At 41.9% G+C, this 23,520-nt stretch overlaps 1 protein-coding gene across 3 annotated transcripts in view; it reads left to right on the top strand.

Moving 5' to 3' along the window:
* The window catches only part of NELL2 (neural EGFL like 2), a 284,768-nt gene that overhangs the window by 198,700 nt on the left and 62,548 nt on the right, over positions 1-23,520 (top strand). For all 3 annotated transcript variants that reach the window (XM_014601082.3, XM_014601081.3, XM_059726036.1), the window contains 2 exons: positions 16,383-16,505; positions 20,996-21,091. In XM_014601082.3, coding sequence (XP_014456568.1) covers positions 16,383-16,505; positions 20,996-21,091 — 219 coding nt within the window. The remainder of the gene's footprint in view (positions 1-16,382; positions 16,506-20,995; positions 21,092-23,520) is intronic.

Raw genomic sequence — 23,520 nt, 5'->3', positions numbered from 1 at the left:
TGGAGTGGAAGAATTACTTTCCTTGATTTGCAAGTGTCACTCATGTTAATATAACCCAGTATACTGTTGGCCTGTAGGGAACCCCACTTTATACCTTCTCCCAACTAGCCATTGTGCTATTGCTGAGGATTCAAAGCAATCACCTTTGTCAAATATTACTCCCAGCATGTGGCAGTTAGACCTGATTCCGAGTTCAGCAGGACATTATTCCAGTTGTTATTTAGAATCATAGAAAATTCGGGTTGGAAGGGACCTCAGAAGGTCATCTAGTCCAACCCCTCTGCTCAAGGCAAGACCATCCCCAACTAGGGCATCATGGCCAAAGTTTTGTCTAGCCTTGTCTTAAAAACCTCCAAGGATGGATATTCTGCCACCTCTCTGGGTAACATTTTATAGTGTTTTACTTCCCTCCTAGTAAGAAAATTCTTCCTAATATCTAACCTAAACTTCCCTTGCTCAAACTTGAAACTGTTGCTCCTTGTTCTGTCATCCGCCACCACTGAGAACAGTGTAGCTCCATTCTACACCCTTCAGATAGTTGTAGGCTGCTATTGAATTTCCTCTTAGTCTCCTCTTCTCTAGATTAAATAAACCCAGTTCCCTCAGTCTTTCCTTATAAGTCATGTCCCCCAGCCCCCTCAACATTTTTGTTGCCCTCTGCTGGACCCTTTCCAATTTGTCCACAACCTTTTGGGGGGGGGGGGAGGGGGGCAACTGAACACAGTACTCCAGATGTGGCCTCACCAGTGCTGAATAAAAGGGACTAATCACTTCTCTTGACCTGCTGGCAACACTCCTACCAACGCAGCCCAGTATGCCACTAGCTTTCTTTGCAACAAGGGCACACTGTTATCTCATATTCAGCTTATTGTCCACTCTTACCCTCAGGTCCTTTTCTCCAGAGCAGCTGCCAAGCCAATCAGCCCTTAGCCTGTACTGGTGCATGGGATCATTTCATCCTAAGTGCAAGACTTTGCACTTGTCCTTATTGAACCTCATGAGATTTTTTTGGCCCAGTCCTCCAATTTGTCTAGGTCACTCTGAATCATAGCCCTACCCTCCAGCATACCTACTAATTTCCTCAGCCTGGTGTCATCTGCAAACTTGCTGATGGTGCACTCTATGCCATCCTCCAGGTTGATGAAGACATTGAACAAAACTGGCCCCTGGGGCACTCCACTTGATACTGGCTGCCAACTAGACATTGAGCCACTGATTACTACTCTTTCAGCCTGATGCTGCAGCCACTTTTGTATCCACCTTATAGTCTATTCATCCAACCCATATTTCCTTAGCTTGCCTGTGAGAATGTTGTGGGAGACTATATCAAACACCTTGCTGAAATCAAGGTGTATCACATCTGCTGGTCTTCCCACATCCAAAAAGCCAGTCACATTGTCATAGAAGGCAATCAGGTTGGTCAGGCATGACTTGCTCTTGGTGAATCCATGCTGACTGTTCCTAATCACTTTCTTCTCCTCCAAGTGCTTAGAAATGGATTTCTTGAGGATCTGCTCCATGATTTTTCCAGGGACTATCCAATATGTAGTTCCCCGGATCCTCCCTTTTACTTTTTTGAAGTATGGGCACTATGTTTGCTCTTTTCCAATCATCCAGGACCTCCCCTTAACCCCATGAGTTTTCAAAGATGATAATCAGTGGCTGTGCAGGCTTATCAACCAACTACCTCAGCACCTTCAGGTGCATCCCATCTGGCCCAATGGACTTGCATACATCCAGCTTTTCTAAATAGTTCCTAACCTGTTCTTTTGCCAATCTTTGCTGCTCACCTCCTCCCTAAACTGTGCTACCTGGTGCAGTAGTCTAGGAGCTGAGCTTGCCTGTGAAGACTTAGGCATAGAAGGCATTGGGCACTTCAGCGTTTTCTGCATTGTTGTCACTAGGTTGCCTCCCCCATTCAGTAAGGGACCCACACTTTCCCTGATCCTCCTCTTGCTACCAACATACTTGTAGAAACCCTTCTTGTTACTCTTAACGCCCCTTGCTAGCTGCAACTTCAGTTGCACTTTGGCCTTCCTGCATGCCCAAGCAATGAATCTTTTATATTTAATGTTATATAATGTTATGTATGTTATCCCTGCATGTCCAAGCAATGCCCTTATACTCCTCCCTATTTATTTGTCCAAGTGTCCACGTCTTATAAGCTTCCTTTTGCAATTTAGTGTACTGAAGAGTTCCCTGCTAAGCCAAGCTGGTCTTCTGCCAAACTTGCTAGTCTTCCTGCGCATCAGGATGGTTTGTTCCTGCATTCTCAGTAAGGCTTCCTTAAAGTATAGCCAGCTGTCCTGGACTCTTCTCTCCCTCAGACTGGCTTCCCAGGGGATCCTGCCCATGAGTTCCCTGCACAAGTCAAAGTCTGTGCAAGCTGTCCCAAACAGTCTCCCAAAACTTCCCGGATTGTCTGCACACTGCTGTATTGCCTTCCTAGCAGATGCCAAGGTGATTGAAGTCCCCCATGAGAACCAGGGCTTGTGATTGGGAAACTTCTGCTAACTGAAGAAAGCCTCATCCACCACTTCCTGCTGGTCTGGTGGTCTATAAGAGACGCCCACTACCACATGACCTTTGTTGCTCTCCCCTCTAACCTTAATCCAGAGATTTTCAATAGGCCTATCTCCAGTTTCATACTGGAGCTCTGAGCAATCATATGGCTCTTTTACATAAAGTGCAACTCCTCCTCTTCTCCCCTGCCTGCCCTTCCTGAACAGTTTGTACCCATCCATGACAGTGCTCCAGTCATGTAAGCTATCCCACCAAGTCTCTGTTATTCCAATCATGTCATAGTTCCATGACTGTGCGAGGACTTCCAATTCTTCCTGCTTGTTTCCCAGGCTCTGTGCATTTGTGCACAGGCACCTGAAGTAACTGTTAGTGGACCGCCCTGATTTCTTAGGAAGTATGAGAACCCCTTCCCTGTTGCCCCCTCCTGCTTGCTCTTCCTCCAGGTCTCCTGCTTCCCCACTTACCTCAGGGCTTTGGTCTCCATCCAAACCTAGTGTAAAGCCCTCCTCACTTAGTTAGCGGGCCTGACTACAAAGATATTCTTCCCTTTCTTCATCAAGTGGATCCTATTTCTTTGCCTAATGCAGCTGACTTCTCCTTCCCATGGTGCAGGGCAGATATTGCTTGCCTGTTGCCTACAATGACACACACGCAAATTCAAAGAAAAGACAGTTGTTTGTCTGCCATATGGTAGTTGTGGTTCTTTGATGTACTGTGGTCAGTCTGCATCCCATGCCCTGATTTTTGGAGTCCTCAGCTAACTGGCTTTGGATTGTTAGACTGCTGATGGAGAGTCACAGCCATTCCACCCTTTCTGCCCTTAAACAGAAATACAAAGAAGCACTAGACATGTACATAAGCCCAGGTGGACACTGATATGTATTTTTTTAATTGAACCTGCACACATGAAGTGCATACCCACCTGCAGTGGAATGCACTCATGAATGTAACAGTTGAAGAGCCATAGTTTCTGCCAGTCTAGCTAAGTAACTATTGTTTTTAGGACTATATAGAGCTGCCATTCTGTTCTAAGAAACAGCTCCTCTGTTTCTTAAAAGAGCTTTTGCATTACTTGATTGCTGAACATAACATTATATAGAAAAGGATCATTTTCTAAGTGATGTGTTCCACACTGGTACATTGGTGTATTCTGTAGGATAATCACATGAGTCTCTATTCTTCCCCCCCACCCCCCCAACCACTCTTTTTATACCCGTTACTCATTTAGAATTCTCTACTGAAAAAGGGTGTTGCAGAGAGACATTTCTGAAAGGGCCTCGGGCTAGCTAGATAAGATATAGTCTTTAACAAGGAAATATGAGAACAGACAAGAAACTATGAACCTGAACAAGTCTAAGAGCCATCTCTCTGTTACCCTTATCCTCATCCCCACCTCCATATAGCAGAAATGAATATAGGATTAAGGATCGGTATCTAATACAGGAATTTGTCCTTGATGTCATAGCCATATATAACATGGCATCATTTGGTAATGAATTAGTAAATTAAAAGCTTTGAAATTTGGGTAAATAATAAAATCAGTAGTATTGTGTTGACCAAAGGAGAGAAAGGAAGATATCTTTAATTTTATTCTGGCCATATTTCTTCTAGTATCTGAATAAGACACTAGATAAATCTGGATTCAGACTCATTATCCTCATCAATTTTGACAATAGAATAGAAAATGTTAAAGCATCAATTTATCATATTACCTGTGAGGAAAAGTATGCAATACACCTTAGGATTTATTAATATTTACATACAAACTAGCACAATAGTTAGCCAAATAAGGTAGTAAAAAGAATGTGTTGCGAAACCACATTAAATTGATAAAATATTCCAAGAAGGTAGAAACATTTATGTTAAAAATGAAAGAGATGAAGGAGGCAAAGTATTAACTAAGAGATAACTTTGGGCTCTGGCAGGAATGAAGTGAGCAATAAGGTCATGCACCTTTTATCCAGGCAGAACCCTCTTAGGTGGGATTTTCAAAAGCACTTGACCTAAGTGCTGCTCCTGTTGGAAGTCAGATCCAGCTTCACTGTTGCCTTCAGGGGGAACAGTTAGACTAATACTAAGCTCTTTGGAAATCCCTTCCTTAAACTTTCCTCTTTAAGAACAAATATAAAAAATGGCAGGCATGAAGGAATCTGAAGGCTAAATTAAAGCTTGTTTTATTTTAACTGTCAACCTATATATTTTTCTGTACATTTCTTCAGCTTAACTTGTTGAACATTGTAAAGATTCACAGGATGTTGAATTTATCTTTCAATAGAATTTCCCACATGAGGGCTGCAAACAATCTTATAATTTATAATTAAGCTTCACAGTGCTTCTGTAAAGTGAGGGACTTTTGTTTCTTCTTATTCACATTCTGAGGATAGAGAAGCTAAGGGAATCTAAGTCACAGAAAGTGCAGAGAGCAAATTGAAGATTGAGTAGTCTGACTCAAGGTAGAAATACTTCATTCTTACCCTGACCAATAATTGTGGGGAGATACTGGGTTCCATTAGACTCTCAGAGGTCATAAAGCTAGTAGTGAATTGGGAGATGGCACAGGAAGCCTGGTCTGGTAGTAATTACTATATCACATTGAGAGCTGGAGAGAAAAGAGAAAGCATCAGCCACTACCCAAATTGGGGTGTATATGTTAAGTGAGGAAACTGATTTTCTGCTTAAAACAGAAGCATGAAGGTGTTGTAGATGGATGCAGCTTCTTCTCCCTCTCTTCTCTCCAGCAGCTTCATGAAGGGAGTAGCAGAGTCCAGTGAGGGCAGATCAAAGGTTCATGCAGTGGTGCCAGTTGCACTCTGCTTTGATTCCTGCCAACTTCCCAGCAGCAGCAGCATTTCAATTCAGGCAGCAGTGATGGAGCTGATTAGTTTCATGGTTCATTATGATCTTCCTTTAATTACTCTTCCTATTAATTCCTATTATTCCTATTAATTACTCTTCACTCCTCAGATGTTGACAAACTTCTCTCATTTTAATGGTTTTGATCTACTAATCAAGCCATCTTTTCTTCAGTAATGTTGTTGTCTGTTGGCTTCTCCTGGTCTCTCTTCTTTTATTTAGCAGCCCTGCAGACTGTGTTCAGCAATTTTCAAAATCCTAAATCCACCCATTCAGTCAAATCTTCAGCAACTAGTTTCAGCTTTTTGGCTGAGCATAGAAAAGTTCTTGACAATTCAGCTGTGAAAGGGTTAAAACTGGCTTTTTTGCCCAGTCAGGCTTTTTGCCTAAGGAAGGGTAAGTTAACTTAAGATTAGTCTCTGTCCCTCCTCTGTGAGGCTATAGCTCTGAAAAAGGATCTTTCTTCTTCATTCTGTCTTCCCAGAAAAATGTATTGTGAGGTGTGTGTGATCTGTGAGAATATATGGTAACACTGTTACATTTCTCTTTGGCTTAGGTGGCTTAGGTGCTCTGGCTTGTCAGCCAGTTAGTGGCCTTACTGTATGTTTCATTGTTAGAGAAACTGATATAACAGAATTCTTAATTTCTTCATATTGTGTATTCAAGTTCTGTTAAACTTACTGAAATAGACCAAACTGCACATGTGCAACAAGATAAACTCCAGCTCAGTCCCTACAGTCAGCCAATGCCTGCCTTTATTACTATCCCTTGAAGTATCTATACTGCCTCCTAGATCTTTTCACTCCACAAAATGGCTTATAGTCAAAATCTAGAAGAGCAGTGCATATTCATCATACTGTTTCCCATTGACCTGTGATTGAATCCATAGCTTTTATTCAATAATATATTCTCCTCCTCCTTGTCTCTCATTATTACTGAATTTATTGCAGTCTTTTATCTTTGTCGTAATGGATAAGAAAAAGGACGCTGCACTTTTACCAGCTCCAACAGTAGAGTTTAATGCTTGAAGTTTTGCTGACTCTTATATTATTTAATTTGATTTTTTTGTTGTATTAACACCAAGTGTAGAATAAGTAAGCAAGCTAATACATAAAAAAGAGAAGTTAACATTTGGATGGGAATGATGGCAGCTGTTCTCCCTGAAGAACAGTGATGGACTAAGTAACTACAGGCAGAAATAGTATTTCAGAAAACAAGATTGTCTGTCATTTGCCACTGAGAAAAAAACTGTTTCAGGCAGCTAGCATGCACGTGGCATAACTATTTATTAATATTACTACTGCATTCTACAAATACAGAATAGTGTGACCCCGTAGTTTAAAGGGTGAGTTCCAGTTTGCACTAGAAGCAGAGATATAGCCTCTTTGTTAGTAGCGGGAAAATGTAGCACATCTTCCTAAATGTTCTGTATATACTCTTCTAAGCATAGCATGAATTTTCTAAGCCTGTTAATTAGAGTTTAAATTAATTAAAACAATATAAAGAAATTTAGCATCTGTCCATTCCTGAAATATATTAATAGAATAAGTCTTTCAAACTCTCCTTATATTTAATTTGTATTTTGTATATGAGCTATATGTGAAGAAACTGATCTTAATTAAGCAGTTATTAATGATTTATATCTTTAGGTAGGCAATCAGTTGGTTGTGTAGCTTTTAAATGGTCTCTTTAAATGGTATCATTTTGATGTCAACATAAATCCAACCAGTCACCACAATTATGTTTGATTGTATTTGTAGTGAGTCAGTGATGCCAGGGAAACTGAATGCATGTTAAGATTTCTCGGATAGATTACTTGACCCACCTTTCACTGCTCATCAAAGATTTTCCTATGCTAGTTTGGAAATCAGGCTCAAAGTTTTCTTGGCTTTTCTGTTTCTGGTCCACTCTGAGGTACAGGTAGAACCCATCAGGAACATCAAGACTGGATTTTAGGGATCCAGTGCCATCATCAGGAGGAAAAAATATGAAAAATAGCTAATGTCTTAAAAAAGTATTTTTATGTGGCAAAGAAGACTGAGGAGATATTTGACAATGATTGTAAATACCTACAAGATGATTCTGAAGATGATGGGTATAGATTTTATCTGTGATTGTAGGGGACAGGTTAAGCAATAAATAGCCTCACATTGCAGCAAAGAAAATTTAGGTTAGAGATTAGGAACAACTTTCCTGATGTGACTAATGAAGGTGGGCAAGCATTGGAACAGTCTGCCTAGAGAAGTGGAATCTTCATCCCTGGAAATTTTCAGTATCAGGTTAGACAAATACTTGGGAGGGATGTTTCTTGCTTGATCAGGGGGCTGGACTAGATGATTTCATGAGATCCTTTCCAACTCATAGGAGCTCCTACCTGATCTGAGCCCACAAATACATTAATCTTAATTAAATCTGGAGCATCATTGCAGGGCAAACTTGTATGGGTTTCTTGGTATATTTCCATGTCTTAATCAGTTGATTTTTTTTGGTGTGTGAATTTCTGGCATTGGTAGTGCTGGTTTTGGGAATAATAATGATAGCACTGATGTGTTTTATTCCGAAGTTTATGATGTGCTTTCAACCTTAAGTCCTTTCTAAAGTAAGATTGGGGTGGGAGGGTGAAGTGAAGAGAGTGGTTTATTGATTGTTTTTTCTTGTTTTGGATAATGAGCCAGTGCCTTAAATAATCTAAAAAAACAAACCAAAAGTGGGAAGAAAAGACACAACAAATAAGCTGAGTGATATGTGGCAAATGTCATGCTAGTTTAAATTATTTTTTGTTTGAAATATATATGGACAGAGCAAGAGATGATGGTGATTTGAGAAGAGATGAGGTAACAGTACCATAGTACAAAAAGAAAGGTGTGATATTTTGTAATGAAATGAAACAGAATGCATCAGTAAAGGCATCTCAATTGTGTGTTAAGGTATATAGGTACAGACAAATGGATTGCAGTTACACCATTTTCATATTTCTTTCACTGAAGTATTTGTGTTCTGAAGGACTGAAAGGAACATTTATATGCAGTTATCAGGGCCATCCCTGGGGAAGGGCGGGGGCTGAATCGGGGCAACCGCACCAGGCCCTGCAATTTTGGGGTGCCCTGCAGAGCCAGGCGGAGAGGCCATGGCTACCATGTTTGAAGTTTAGCCCACCCTCCTGCCCGATGCGTTGGGCATCTCTTTGCCTGTTCTGGCCAGAAGTTCCAGCTACTGCCCCTCCCTTTCACTCCCTAGCATAAGTGTGCCATGGGATGTGGATAAGACCCCGCACAGGCTGCTCTGCCTTGGGCCCTGCATCCTGCTGGGATAGTCTCTGGCAATTATTGTGACTGTGAAATTGTAGCAAAACCTTGGTAAATTTTGGAGTTAAAACACTTTTTGTAAGAATAGAATTCGTTATTATGGAAAAAGTTTAATCAATATTCCTGCTATATTTAAACCTTCAAAGCAGAGCTATCAAGAATTCTAACACTTTTGAGCACAGAGGCCTACCCAGCCCGAAAAGGATTTTAGAAATATTAGCTAATATACCTTTAGAAGAAATAACTGAAACCAGCGCATTTTCTTTTTATGGAAAGTATATTTATGCAAATTCAGATTTGTAAATCATTAAAATCTCTCTGCAAAAGTAATCTTATCATTATGACTCTTTATTATTTTTATAGCAGGCATGACCATGCCATCAGCATAATGATGTACAGCAAAGTGAATATTGGACCTCTGTTAATTGTTTGCTGCATTATTTCTAGATGTGCTGAAACAGTAGCTTAAGCATTTTTAAGTAGCTGAAAAGTGTTGTCATATTCCCCAACCCTTAATTTTCTCCTCTTGAAACTAAATATGGCAGCACAAAGGCCAAGCAAACAGATGTCCATACCCCTTGTCATGCCACAAATGCCCAAACTTTCTGGCTGCAACATAGCTGATATCAATTTGTACTGCTCTGTTGTGGTAGATGTCTGTTAGGTTTATGGTGGGACATTTCAGGCAGCCCAGAGCTGCCTGCATTCCCTAGTTCCTGGGGCTTAAGGGGCCAGATTCTTCATGCCCTGGGAATTCCTGCATAGGATCGGGCCCCTCAAGATCCAGGAGTGCCTGCTCAGGGTGGCTGAAGAGTGCAGGTAGCTCCTGACTATAAACCTAACAGACATCTGCCACCATAAAACAGCACAAATTGATACCACCTAAGTTGTGACATGACAAAGGCCTGTCCAGCTTTCCCTGCTTACAGAGACACGTTCTGGGAAATCTCTGAGGCATGTACCTGTAAGCAGGGAATGCTCCACTCATTGTCCTGCTTGATGGGGGACAATAGGCAATGTGTATTTCACCCAGTGTTGCAGATCATCTGTGGTGTGATATTTTAAAACTATTTTATAACTTACTCGCAGCAATTTCCCAGTAATGAAGCTGGGCTGACTAATTCTCCAGGTCCTTCTTTTTCCCCTTTTTAACATGGGCACTTTGTTAGCCCTTCTTTAGTCTTTGGGAGCCTTTCGTGACAAGTTTGCATATATTATTCTGTATAGTTAAGAAGATCCAGACGACTTAAATTGAGTCAAATTAGTCAGAACTTCTCTAGTATATCTTTCGCTTGTGATGATATCAATAAAATCATTATCTGTTAACTGTAACTGGCTTCTTCAGAAGTCTTGTGGATTATATTTAGGGTGAAGGCACCAGCCATCCTTGTATATAGTAGTTTTTGTATTCAGTTTAACAGTTTGTCATCTGTCTGTAATTGAACTGGTGGTTCTATGGCTGTCCTTGAAGAAAGTATATAGACAAGTCAACCAACATGAAACATAAGTAAATTTTATAAACATTAAATGTATATAATATAAAATTTGAATCTAAGTAGGATGGAAAAGACAAATGCTTGTTCTTCCCACCTGTAGTCATTTAAAAGATGTCCCTTTCTGTAACTAAGTCTAAAATCTGCAAGTTGTTTGTAGACATTTTCTTCTGGATTAGCAATAGTGAAGTCACAGTCTGAGAATCATTCATAAGAATCATGTGTTATAATAATGCCAGTTCAGAATAAATAATATAGCATCATTTTGGACAATTTATGCAGCTATTTTGATTAACTACTATTCTGGTGTGTTGCTGTCTTTTCATTATGAAATGCTATTAAAGGAATCTTCTGTCAAGTTTTCTACAGCAGTATACTAAACACTTAGAACTTACTCAATTCAAGAATGAGAGAAAAGACACAGAAAGCTCCCCTTCTATTCCTCTGTTGCTTAGCTGTTCATTTATGCCATGCATTTAAGGGAAAATTCCCTTTAGACTCCAGACAATGCATGCTTATAATTTTCTGAGCTAAAAAATTCGAGGACTGTAATTTTTGTTTCTTTGAAGGATCAGTATCATGCCAGATACTCTCTGATGTCCGAATTCAGCATGGCTATGTAAGTCAGTAATCATCTTCATTTCACTGGAACTATTCATATGTTTAAACCTTGCTATATTGGAGATTGAAGACCCAGTTTCTTGGTATGAAAACTACAATCTCTTTGTGACATCATAACTCTGAATGTCTCTCCAGGCTCTTAGAACTGTTCCAGGAGCACCACCTTTCAAGAGCAATAGTTGGACTGTGACTAATTCCTTTCTCCAATGTGCAGTACAGGCTAGGAGTGGAGAGTATTGTGGATTATCACCAGGGATCCGGGTTTTCTAATTCCTTTGGGAAAAATGTGGATTTTCTCTTTTAAAGAAGAAAAACCCAGGGAAATGGAGGTTTCTCCTTACAGGCTGGCAGAGTTCCAGCCTGAAAGGGGCTGCTTGGGGCTGAAGGGAGTGGGAGGAGGCAGATCAGAGGCAGGGGTGGCCACGTGCATGTGCACACGCACACATGCATGTGGCTGGCCATACAGCCAGGCAGCATGGTGGAGTTCCCACAGCTCCCTGCAGGTAAGTCTTTGGGGTGGGAATAGGTGATGCATGAGAGGGCAGAAGGGGCATAGGCAATGCAAGGGGAGACTGAGCTGGTGGTGGCTTGTGCCAAGCCTGCATGGTAAAGGAAGGAATATGGCAGGATTGGCAGCTGGGGCTGGGGGCACTGCCGAGCTGGTTGGGGCCAGGACTGGGGCCAGGGCAGGAGCAGGCTTAAAAATATATGGCTGCAGGGAGAGGGGGAAGCAGCTCCCTGCCACTGTGTGCACTCACAGGGAGGGGTCAGGCCCATAGGGGATGCATCAGGGAGGCCTGGGTGTGGGATGCAGGCCCCTTTAGATTTCTGTGCCCACAGCAGAGCAGGCCTGCAGCCTGGCTGGACCAGCACCAGGCAGGAGCCGTGTCCATGGCCCAGCAGGTGGGATCTGGTATGGGAGGGCAGAGCAGGGTGGGGAGGCTTGGTTCTGTCACCACTGGGAGCGCTGTGCTGCCATGGCCAACAAGGTAAGGTGCCCTCTGCCTGCCTGGCAGCAGCAGGTGGGCACAATTCTGTGCCACTGCAGTGCCTCACCTTGGCAGCCATGGCATCATGCCTGCTGCGAGGCTCTTGGTGGTGGCAGAGTTGTGCCCCCCCCCCAGCTGCTGCCAGGTAAGCAGGGGGCACCTCACCTTGGTGGCCATGGCAGTGTGGGTCTACCTCCTGTGCTGGAACCTGCCCACTGGGCCATGGAGGCAGCCCTTGCCTGGTGCCAGTCCAGTCAGGCTGCAGTCCCATGTCCCGCTGTAGGCTCAGAAATCTGGGGACACATGTCCCCCCTCCATTCCCCCTGATGTGTTGCTTATGGTGTTACCTATGCCCACACACCCCCTGCCCCACACATATACTCCCTTCTCCATACACTGGGGGCTGGGGCCTGGAGGCAGAGGCAGTGGGTTGGAAGTGAGGGGCACCAGCAGGGCTGGGGTAGGGTGGGGGACCTCTGGGTTAAGAGTGAAGGGCACCAGCAGAGCCAGGGGGCTGCAAATTGGGAGTGAGGGGTACCAGCAAGGTTGTGGGGGTAGGGTACTGTGGGTCAGGAGTGAGGGGCACCAGCAGGGACAGGTGACTGCAGGTCAGGAGTGAGGAGCAGGGCTGCAGGAGGTCAGGGTCTGTGGGTTGGGAGTGAGGAGCAACAGCATGGGCAGGGGTAGAGCACTGGCATATCAGGGTTGCTCAATGCCACAAAGCAGCAAGGGGGACAGCTTCAGCTGGACCTGTGTCTTGATCAAAAGGGGCAGGGAGAGCCCTGATTTTTTTATAATAAAAAAACCCCAAACCAAATGCCAAAATATATAGGTATTTAGAATGTGTTTTATTATAATGATTGAGGTACTGGTAGACTTCCAAATTGCTTTTAAATTGTAAATATATCAATAAAACATTGTGTTCAACTGATACCTATATATATATATATATATATATATATATATATATATATATATATAATGGCATTTCATATTAATCATGGAAAAATGCAGATTGTGGTGTTTTTAATCAGAGAATTTTGGATTTTTTAACAGCGAAAACTAGAATCCCTTGTTATCACTGCAGAACCTGCAAGTAATGGGGCAGATGGGCACTCTCCTTGGTTTGAATGATAGTTTCATTATAAAGTACTGAGTTTTGCATCCTTCCAGTAATAACAAAGTATTGCCATTTTACTGTCTGTATTTCCTGCTACCCAAGATAACTGTTATACTGGCACTGAAAGATATTTGGGACTGTCAAATAAATAATGTTTTTAATAGTTCCATGGTTACTTCTCTGTTTTAGATTATATTAAATAAAATGTGAGGGAAATTGTATAATCAAATAACATGAGGAAACACAAGATAAGGTTACCTCCCAGTTGACCTCCCAGTTGACATTCATATTTAATTTGCAGTTGTGATTTTTTCCTTTATTCTAATGAACTGATCTAACATAAATACAGCTTCAAACCAGCATGAACTCAGCCTGTGGAATTCACTGCTGCAGGAGTTCAAAGTAAAATACTGTAACTTGTAACTTGGCTTTTAAGAAGGACCAGATTTTTTTTGTGAACAATAACATTTTTAGTTATTCTTGCTGAGATTAGGATAATTAAATTTCATGCTTGAGTCCTTCAGTCTTTACTCATTGCATTCAGTGAGAGACTCAGCTCAGCAGGAGACTTCAGTAAAGATGGCAGGATCAGGGCCCGAGGTTGTTCTGATCACATGGCCCTACTCGGGATCTGTCATGGCTGGTGCTATACAAAGATAAGGCTTTTCTCTTTGTGCACAATGTTGTACAATTAGCTAATTGCATTATGGGGCCTTTGGCTTCGTCTGAAGCAAAAAATATTTGTCATTATAAGAGGCAGAATTTCAGCCTTGTATCGGAGATCAGAGGCAGTATAGCAAATAATCTATTCTTGTAATTTATGTCCAGTAAATTAGTGTCTAGCTGTAATCATCATCACATATTTAGTGCTTTGCAAACATTAAGTCTCATGCCATCCCATGAGGTAGATAAGCATTAGTTCTCATTTACCCAGTGGAAGTTGTATAGTGAAATGACATGCCCAGCACCATCAAAGAGATGCCATCTGGGTTTAGAATGAACAGTTGGAGTTCCTGACTGCCTCCATGAAGAGGCCTCTGGACCACTTAGTCGGCCAGAATAAGGAAGGGTATGGGGAAAGGTACATTTGTAACAGCTTCAGAAGGGGAGAGGGAGTGGCTGCTCGGGAGCACACACAAGCTGTTAAGTGTGCATGAGCCTGTAGCAATGAAGTGAGCTAAATCACCCTAACTTTTATTCCTGGATGAAGCAGAGTCAAAGGTGGAGCAGTTTGGCTACAGTTGTATTGCTTCAGGCTCATGCAGCACTATAACAAAGCAGCAGCTCCCCTTCTCCTTTTGTAGCTTGTGCAAGTGCAGATTCCATCCATACCCTAAGGCACGGGTGTCAGACATGTTGGCTGAAGGCCACATCCAGCCCATGGAGCCCTGCCATCTGGAGGAGGCCTGTGAGGCTATCCCCAGTTTGGATCTGGCCTGGGGGCCAAACAAGTTTGACACCCCTGCCCTATGGCTATGGTTTACAGATAAAAACTGTTTTAAAATAGTGACTAAATTAGCAGAAGCAATGATATAATACAGTGAAACATCACTTTCTCTTTAGCCCGTGTATTCCAATTAAAGGTGGAGAATTTTTTTAGGTGAATATTAAATTTGACACAAAGAAGGAGCTTGGGAACTGATTGAAGCTATTTATGAATTAAGGTTGTATTGGAAGAAAAGAGGTGGAGGATAGGATCTGAAATATGACATTGTTGTGGCATTTTCTAAATGAAATGTTTTGCTTCAGTGATGCCAGCATTTTTGAGGTTTCTTTAAAAGAAACTTTTTTACTTGATTTCAAATGTATTTTTGGTTTACACATTGACTTACATTTTAAAAGGGCCAAAGAATATTGTTGAAAGAGTTAATAACCCAGAAAATGAAAACAGATCATTTTATTTTGGGTAAAATGTAATGTTTCAGCTTAGCTCAATATGAAACATGTCGGTTTTTATTTTGCCAAAAACAAAAAAAATTTGACCCAATGTCTGTTTCATTTGGACTAGTAAACCAAAATTGTGGTGTTCATCCAGTTCGTGCTGGCCTACCATAAATTAGGAAAACATAAGATAAAAGTCTCATTAGTGTAATACTGAAAGGAAGATACACCTTTGTTCTCAGTTTGCTTTCTTCTACTGAGCAAAGATCAGAACCATGTCCTTGGTCTGGATTAAAATTTTCTATGTGCCTAAATTTATGTGATACCATGTCTAACTTTTGAGTTCCTGGTCCAGGAGTGAAATTGAAAAGGACTTGGGTAGGTACCTGGCATCTCCGTGTGTCAGTGGAGTAACTCTGGAGATGCTTAAGAGCAATTTTGATTTACATGCTTTGGAGCTCTACACAGTGAGAGGTAGATGTGTCCAAGGTATAATTCAGAAGGCCCAGTGTCCCTTAAGAGGTATCCAGTGGGAAATGCCAGACCACAAAGGTGCATTTGAATTCCTGCCCTTCTCAGGCTATTCCTTATGTATCTCTATTCACTTGCAGTCTACAATCTTAGTTCCAATTCTGAAATAGCCATGTACTGTACTTTTTAGGATGAGCATTCACAACAGATGGTGGATAGTGGTGATGCCCATGTTTGATTCAGAACCCTGGTACTTACAGCATTTACAAATGCTGTAACCACTAGAGTACTGGGTAAAAGATGAATGGTGCCATCGTCATTGTTTATGAACTGAATACAGTGTTGTTGACACGAGTTAGCTTTGGTTTTTGTATCTATAACAGCTGGCAAGATTGTAGGTAGAGTTTCTGTCTTTTCTAAACATGCCCTTGAGCTTGAATGGAGACTCTGAATTCTGAAATGGAGATATGTACTGCATTTAGGCACATAAGGAGTTTTTTGTGGCTGTTGGTCCAGGGCCATTTTGAAATGCTTTCTAGTACTTAGGCAACTAAAATGTAACTAAGTATAGCAGGGTTTGGCAACCTCTGGTCTACATCTGGCCCACCAAGCAATTTTGTCTGGCCTGAGAAACCTGAATATCAGTGACATTTTGACACTGGGGCAATTTGGTGGTGGTGTCAGTGGGATTATACAGAGCTCAGCTGGGTTGTGACATTTTGGCAGCAATTCAGCCACAGGGAGAAGAGGCAGAGACTGCGTCAGAAGTGCTAGCTTGACTTGGACTAGGCTATGTTCTTTTGGCCCACTGCTTCCTGAAGTAGAATTATCTAACCCCCTTTGGAAAGTACCTGCAGCAAAGATGTTTGGACAGCTGAATTTGTTCAGCTTAGTGAAACAATTACAAGTTACTGTTGCAAACTTTGGAATGCTGTCCACAGTTTAATCTTACTTCTTTCTGGTAATTGAAAAATGTTATTTTTATCACTGATCATCTTTCAGAGACAAACTCTATCATTTCAGTGTAGTAACTATGAATGAGTTCGAAGCTTATTAACATGAAATTAGATATGAAGTTTTTATAGTTTCAAAATTTGATAACATACATTATTGTTTTACTTTTCAGAGCATGATGAATGTATTACAAACCAGCACAACTGTGATGAAAATGCACTCTGTTTCAACACTGTGGGTGGGCACAACTGTGTTTGCAAGCCTGGTTATACAGGAAATGGCACTGTATGTAAAGGTAAATTATCAGAAACACGGTTGAAACATGCATGTTTTTGATTTTGTGGACATTTAATTTATCATAGTTCTTACAAATCTGTATGCCTTGAAGATGACTATAGAATGCTAGGCCATGATTTTACAACCTGCGTGAACCAATCTCCATTGACTTTGTTTTTTTTTAAAGTTCAAAGTGGTTTGTGAATTTAGCATTTATAAACTGATTGCTCTAAAATTTTGAGTAAATACTTTCAGTTTCCATTTAAGGATAATGTTTTCATACAGAGTAACCCATTCAAAATAACTACAGTCACCAACAATATTACAGCTATGAAAATGTATTATCAAATGTAGTTTATCCACCATCCATCACTTGCTATTTTACTTGAATGATCTGTAGATTGAACTGCAGGATGTTGGGCATGCTGTATCACTTTGTTGTAAGTGAAAAAAAGACAGCAGTAAATGTTAAACATGAAACCTTTACTCCACAGGAGAAGTTGGTCTCATGGTTGCTTGTACTGTGAGGCAGCGTCACACATTGGCAACTATTAAAAATTATATTGTGAGTCTTACAAAGAAACTCCATTTTCCAGGGCCATGAATCTGTTTTTAGAACTTCTAGAGCTCTATTTCAGTAATATTAGGATACTAAGTCCTGGTTCCATAAAAAGACCTTAAGCGCCTGAAGTGGAACTTGGGTGGAATTTTTCTACCTCAAAAATATCTGCTCAAACTTGTACTGAAATTCTGTAAAATTCCCTGCATGTGCCCAGAAAGCTGAGTAGTTCAGTGGCTAGTCCACATTTAAACCCAATCAGATTCTTCAAACTAGACATTTTCCCACCTAAGTCACCTGAGGGGCCCAGTCTGATAGATTTGTTCAGAATCTCTCTAACACCCACTTAGAGGAATTAGGTCTATACAAAGCACAGCAGTGGCTGCCGGTTTTAATTAAAAAACATGATTGGAGGTGGTAGTGGTTGTTCCACCCACCTTCTGTACAATGTTCAGGTGCCCATGAGGAGAGAGAGACTGGTTCAAAGCCATCCACAGCATGAGAAGGTTCAAACCTGCAACTCTGATCTCCAAGGAGAGTGCCCTCACCACTTGATACACAGCTGTTCTGGGGGTGGGAATTTTCCCCACATTTCCTTTCAGTCCTGTGTCACTTTATAAACAAGAACTCAAGATTCATTGATCCAGGGAGAAGAGGTGTGAATCTGTATCCCAGTGATTGGCTCCTTCACCCAAGGAAAAATAAGTCTAGATTCTGATCCCTACTTACAGGGGCATTTATCATTTTACAGTAAACAAACTTTAGATACAACGAATACATGTAATCACTGGCTATGCAATCATGCTGCCCCTCTCTCTGGTCCAGTGAATCTTTAACATTTTTTTTGTTTGCAAAGTAACAGGAATGAGACATAGTTAGCCACATTAGGCTGAGGTCAGGCAGAAAGCAGGATAGATATACAAGTTAGACTAACTAAATAACATTATATATACAGAGCATAAGCTTTTGTGAACACATGAGTGACAGGAGACAGCATAAAGAATGCTTCAGCTCCAGAGTAGTCCCTAGCCTAGTGGGCAGAGGAGAAATATGAGTTTGAATGCCTCCAGATTACAGAGAACATTGAACCCAGCCGTCCCACTTCCTGGGTGACTTGGCTAGACCCTGAGTGATTGTATTGGACATTTCAGAAGAAAAGGATGACTCCTCCTGTTTGAAAGATATACCATAGGCATCCCATCTAATTTCAGGAGAGGCTTCTGAGCTGGGAATCCTCATCTGACAGTTGCCTCTCTGTAATCCGGAATTGGATACCTGAGCCCATGGCTGGAATGGGATTGGAAATGCATCCTTCTCCTTAGCATTCCCACTTAGGTAGTGTAGGTCATACCCAGTTAAATGTATTCCCTCTTGTGCATTTCATTCTCTGGCACCTAACTCCTCCCCATGAATTGTACAGGAAGCTTAAGTGTCTGACTCAGAACCATGGATCTCACTCTAGAAGCTTGGCATCTGACAGCTAGACATTGCAGCCCAAGTTCCTTTCTGGATCTAGACCAAGGGCGGGCAATTATTTCAGCTGGAGGGTTGTTTAATGAGTTTTGGTGAGCTGTTGAAGGCTGCAAGGGTAGGCCCACCCCTTAACAGGTGCTCTGCCCCTTGGTCACCATCTTGGGATCAACCAGAAGTCCCACCCCCAAGCTCTGTCCTTTGCCACTGGAAGTTCCACCCCTTTCCTCAAGAAATACTCCTTTTGAGAGGGGGGTTGCCATCTTGGAACCAGAAAAAAAACCAAATCATATACTAAAAATCAAACATCTAATATAACATATTTTCATTTTATTTCAAAAAATATTTTTGTCCTGATTTAGTTGTGTTTGCACAGTATATATAGAGATGATTGCATAATAGCTCAAAACAAAGTCTTACTCTTGTATATTGTGCATGGGCGAGTGCGTGAGGTATGGTTGTGTGGTGGGGAATGTATATTGGGAGGTGTGGGGTTTGTGGGGGGTGTAGGGTATGTTGCAGGGTATGTATATATGTAGGGGGATTGTGGGGACAGAGTATGGGGGTGTGGAATTTGTGGGGTGTAGGAGAGGGCTGGGGGTGTGTGGAGCCCCCTCCAAAGGCCCCCCAGTAGTGCACAGCCTGGCTGCCTGCAGCAGCAGCAAGCGGTGGGCCCTTGGGGTGTGCATGGCCTGCATAGGTGCTGCCACCCAGCAGTGCACAGCTCCAGTTAATTCTGGGAACTTCACTTGGCAGCAGGGAGCGGCTCCAAGCCAGCCTGCCACTATCATGCGGGGCTCTCTGCAACTCATATGCAGCTTCCAGTACTCACGCGCCACCAGGAGGGAGCCCCGCGCAATGGAGTTGGCTGCTTTCCCTGCTCCCTGCCAGCATGTGCAGGTCCTGGGACTCTGCTGGGAAGCAGGGGGCGGGGCTCCCTTCCACTTCCAGTGGAGTCCAGACAGCTTTACGTGGCGGCAGGAAGTGGGGAAGGCAGACGGCTCCATTGCATGGGGCTTCCCCCTGGTGGCGGGAAGCTACACATGCTGGAAGCTGCACATGAGTTGCAGGGAGCCAGACATGATAGAAGTGGGCCAGCCAGGCTCTGCTCCTCGCTGCCACATGCAGCTCCCAGAACTGGCTGGAGCAACACACTGCCAGGCAGCAGCACCTGTACAGGCTATAAACAGCTTAGGGGCCTGCTGCTGCCACCACCGGCAGGGGCTGTGTGCCATGGGGGGTGGAAATTAGGGGGTTGGCACACCCCCCACCCTCCCTCACACCCCACACACTCATACCCACACCCTACCCACCTGACCTCCATGCTCCCACCAGCTCCATGCTTCTGCCAAGCAATATTTCCCTCACCCCCCCTTGCCTGCTTCCATTTCCCTTCCTGCTACTCAGAGCAAGCACTGCAGCAAAGGTAGGAGGAGGAGTCACTGTAGGCTGGGGATGCTGAGCCATGGCCGCAGCAGGGGCAGCAGTGGCCCTGCCTGGATGCTGTGCATGCTGGCCGGGCTGGGACCCTCCTGTGCATGAGGGTGGGAGTGAGGTGTGCAGGCTGGGCAGGGTACAATTAATTGGTGGACACCCATGGGCCGGATGAAGTTGCACGTGGCCCAGATCCAACTTGCAGGCCATATTTTTCTGTCCCAATGTAGACTTAAGTCTTGTTTTAATGGTGAAGCCATATTACAGAAGATCTGCAAACCCAAGGTTTTGATCACCGGTAGCTTTCTGAGAACCCTTAGATAACCTGTGTCTTGACAGAATTCCAGTATTTGTATTCTTGTCTATCTACATTTCATCTGTAGTTTCAGTGGAATACAGCATTGTCCACGTCCTATTGTAGATGAGATGTATGCAGTTAATTAGCTGCCATGTTTTGTATAATAGCTGGTGGCATTTCAGTGGTGGATGCAGAAATTCTAGTCTGCATGTGTATGTGGATAGCTCAGTCTAGAAAATGGTGCTCTTGAAGAAGCTCAGCTTAATTGCTTTCAGTGTGAGTGCAATGCAGACTTTAGGTCATAATTGGTAAAAGTTTTAAAGCCTTTTTGGGATGATAAAATTTTTATCATTTGGCTTTAATACCAGAGTACAAAGAGTCAAGTAGCCAGTTAATATGACACTCATTTGTGCCAGATAGGCATAGGGCTATATAATGAGGTAGTGCTGTCTTAAGAATGGTTTGGTCCTCAGGGAGACAACTCATTTTGGACCTTTCTAACACAGATGAGAGAATAAATATGATCTGGTCCCATATCTGGCTAGTGAAGTAGCCTACCCTTCTCTCTGCTTTTTTGGAGTGACTTTTATCCCTTGGAGGAACTGCCTCTAGTCTGCACTCAAAGTTGCAGGGATTGCATTTGTGTCTGGCTGCTACATAAGGGGTATGAACACCTGCACAGTTGCTGAGCATAATCTAGCTCTTAGCTTATTGATTCTAAGCATACATTATGCTTTTACTATTTCAGCATTTTGCAAAGATGGTTGTAGAAATGGAGGAGCCTGCATTGCTTCCAATGTGTGTGCCTGTCCACAGGGCTTCACTGGACCAAGCTGTGAAACTGGTAAGAATATAATTTAATTAATTTAAAATCACCCTAATAAAAATTGATAGTGTGAATTAAGCAGAAAACAATTTTTCAAGTTTGTATCCTAAAACAGGCAGCTACTTCTAGAAAGTGCCTGGATATGAAGTAGGTGAGCTCACTGACTTTTTTTACATGCTTGCTACACTCTTGGTTTGGTTAGGGATGATCCTGTCTCAGGCAGGGTGTTGGATTAGATGACTTTGTTGGTCCCTTCCGCCCTACTTCTCTATGATTCTATGATCCTAACTAGTAGCTTTTTACCTCGTAGCATAGGACATGAATGACTATCTTAGGTTTTGAAATTTCATAATTACCATTATTATTTACTCACTTTTCCATATCGAATGGATTTTGGTAGCTCTAACAGGCTACAGCTCATTTGAAATCTACATATTAAACCCAGATTGTTGTTTGCTACCTCAGCTTTGTCAACCTGTGACAATAGTTCAGTAACCCAAATTCCTGTTCATTTTCATTTCAGGACTTTTTTGGTCAACACACCATTCTTTACTTAATGTAAGATGGGCTTCAATGTTCCCATTCTTTTAATGTTTTCTCACAACCCTTTTGTTCTATTTTTGACATCTCCCAGGATGGTACTACCATAAAACCTTTTAAAACAGTTTGGGATTGTACCAGTTAGAGCAGTGAGGGGGTTTACCAAACAATGTAATTTGCTATTATTGCTTCTATTGAATATCTTGACTGCCTGTAAATAATCTTTCAAAGTTAAAATAAATAATTTCAGTGTGTTGATTTTTTTATAATGGATTCTAACAGTAAATGGCCTCAGGGGGCAAAAGGGAGCGCTCTCTAAGATTGATTGGCCTCACTATGCCTAATAAAAGGGCAGTCTGCCACTTATGATTGACTATTGTTGCCATACTATATTGCCTTCAATAAATCTTCCAAATGCAAACACTGACTGATCTAAATTTTATTCTGCAAATGTTCTAGTCTATTTGAGAGGTGAAGAATTTGCTTGCTTTCATTCCGTGTCACTGTAGCTTGAATGCATTTTGTCAGTATGTGCAGGAGGGGCACTGTGTGTAATAACAGAATCTGGGTTGCTGATCTTTCTCTAGAAATGTCAAAATGGCATTTTTCAAATAGTTTGATTATTTCATTCGCTTTTCAAAACTGGGAATGATGTGCTGCAGAATATCAAGTTCTCTATGATGCAATGGTTTCATATTTCTACTGGAGCAGTCTCTATGACTAGTCTAGTTAATACTTGCTATGTAATAGTGATTCACGAGCTTGTGTGATATTTTTTCCTATATATTCTTTACAACACTTCAGTGCTGTCAACAAAACATGCTGAATTTGCACAGTTAATGGAACACAAAGACTGAGATTTTCCAAAGCACTCAGGATTGACCTAACTGCTCTCCTTGAAGTCACTAGGAATTTGGAGAGCAGAATACTTTTGGAATTCCTGCCCTACATTTCCTATATATGCCTAAATATTTAACCTGAATTTCATAAGATAGTTATGATCTGATATCTCTTGTCACTTGTGCATGGCCCATACCCCTCAAGCCCAGAACCAGTGGTATAGGAACCTCTATCATGGTCATACAGTACGGGAAGATTTGATTTTGCAGGGAGAAAATCCATCATTATCTAACAAGAATGTCATAGTGTTTAGTGACTCCACACATCCATAAATGGGTCATGGTCTCAACTGCTAGTAAATTAAATAACCTATGATATTAGAGGTCAGTCAGAAGTCAAAGGAGATCTGGTGACCTGCTTTGAGCATTCATGTGCACAAGGAAAGCTGCTGCATACATTGTTTGCTAGCCCACTTGCTCTTGATGTATCCTTTCTTGCTCTTGGACAGGATTCTAATTAATTTCACTTGTCACTTTTAAAAACATTATGTTGGTATATTCCAACCAGAATATTTTCCAAGCAAAAAGAAGAAAATTCTGGCTATGAAAGAGAAAACTGTTGCTCTTTCAGAAATGGAGTTGTTATGAATGTAATTTCTATTACCCTACCTAGTGACAGTCTGAATTTAAAACAGCACATTCCCACTGAATATAGACCATGACTTCCAGTAGGCCTGTTTCTTTGGTATGAAGTGATTGGGGCAGCCATATAATAAATAATTTATATTGGAAGTTTGTTACTGCTTTATTTTCTATGTATTGAATGTATCCCCCAAGGAGCTTTGACCCCTCCCAAGGCACAGCTCTTTGGCTGTGTTCTTGTATGAGGAAAGATAAGATCAATTTAAAGCTGCCAAGGGCAGCTTTAAATTGCATCCTTCATGTTATTTCAGTTTATTATACACACCTTTAAAAAGTTTGTATCCTAGGATCCAGACACATTTGCCATAAGATAAGTATACAGGCACATAAAAATTAACCAGGAGCTGCTCCTGAGTCCCAAACCAT

This window comes from Alligator mississippiensis, chromosome 4 (genome assembly GCF_030867095.1).
Source record: "Alligator mississippiensis isolate rAllMis1 chromosome 4, rAllMis1, whole genome shotgun sequence".
In the NCBI taxonomy this organism is placed as follows: Eukaryota; Metazoa; Chordata; order Crocodylia; family Alligatoridae; genus Alligator; species Alligator mississippiensis.
This window is presented reverse-complemented; position numbering and strand designations above follow the sequence as displayed.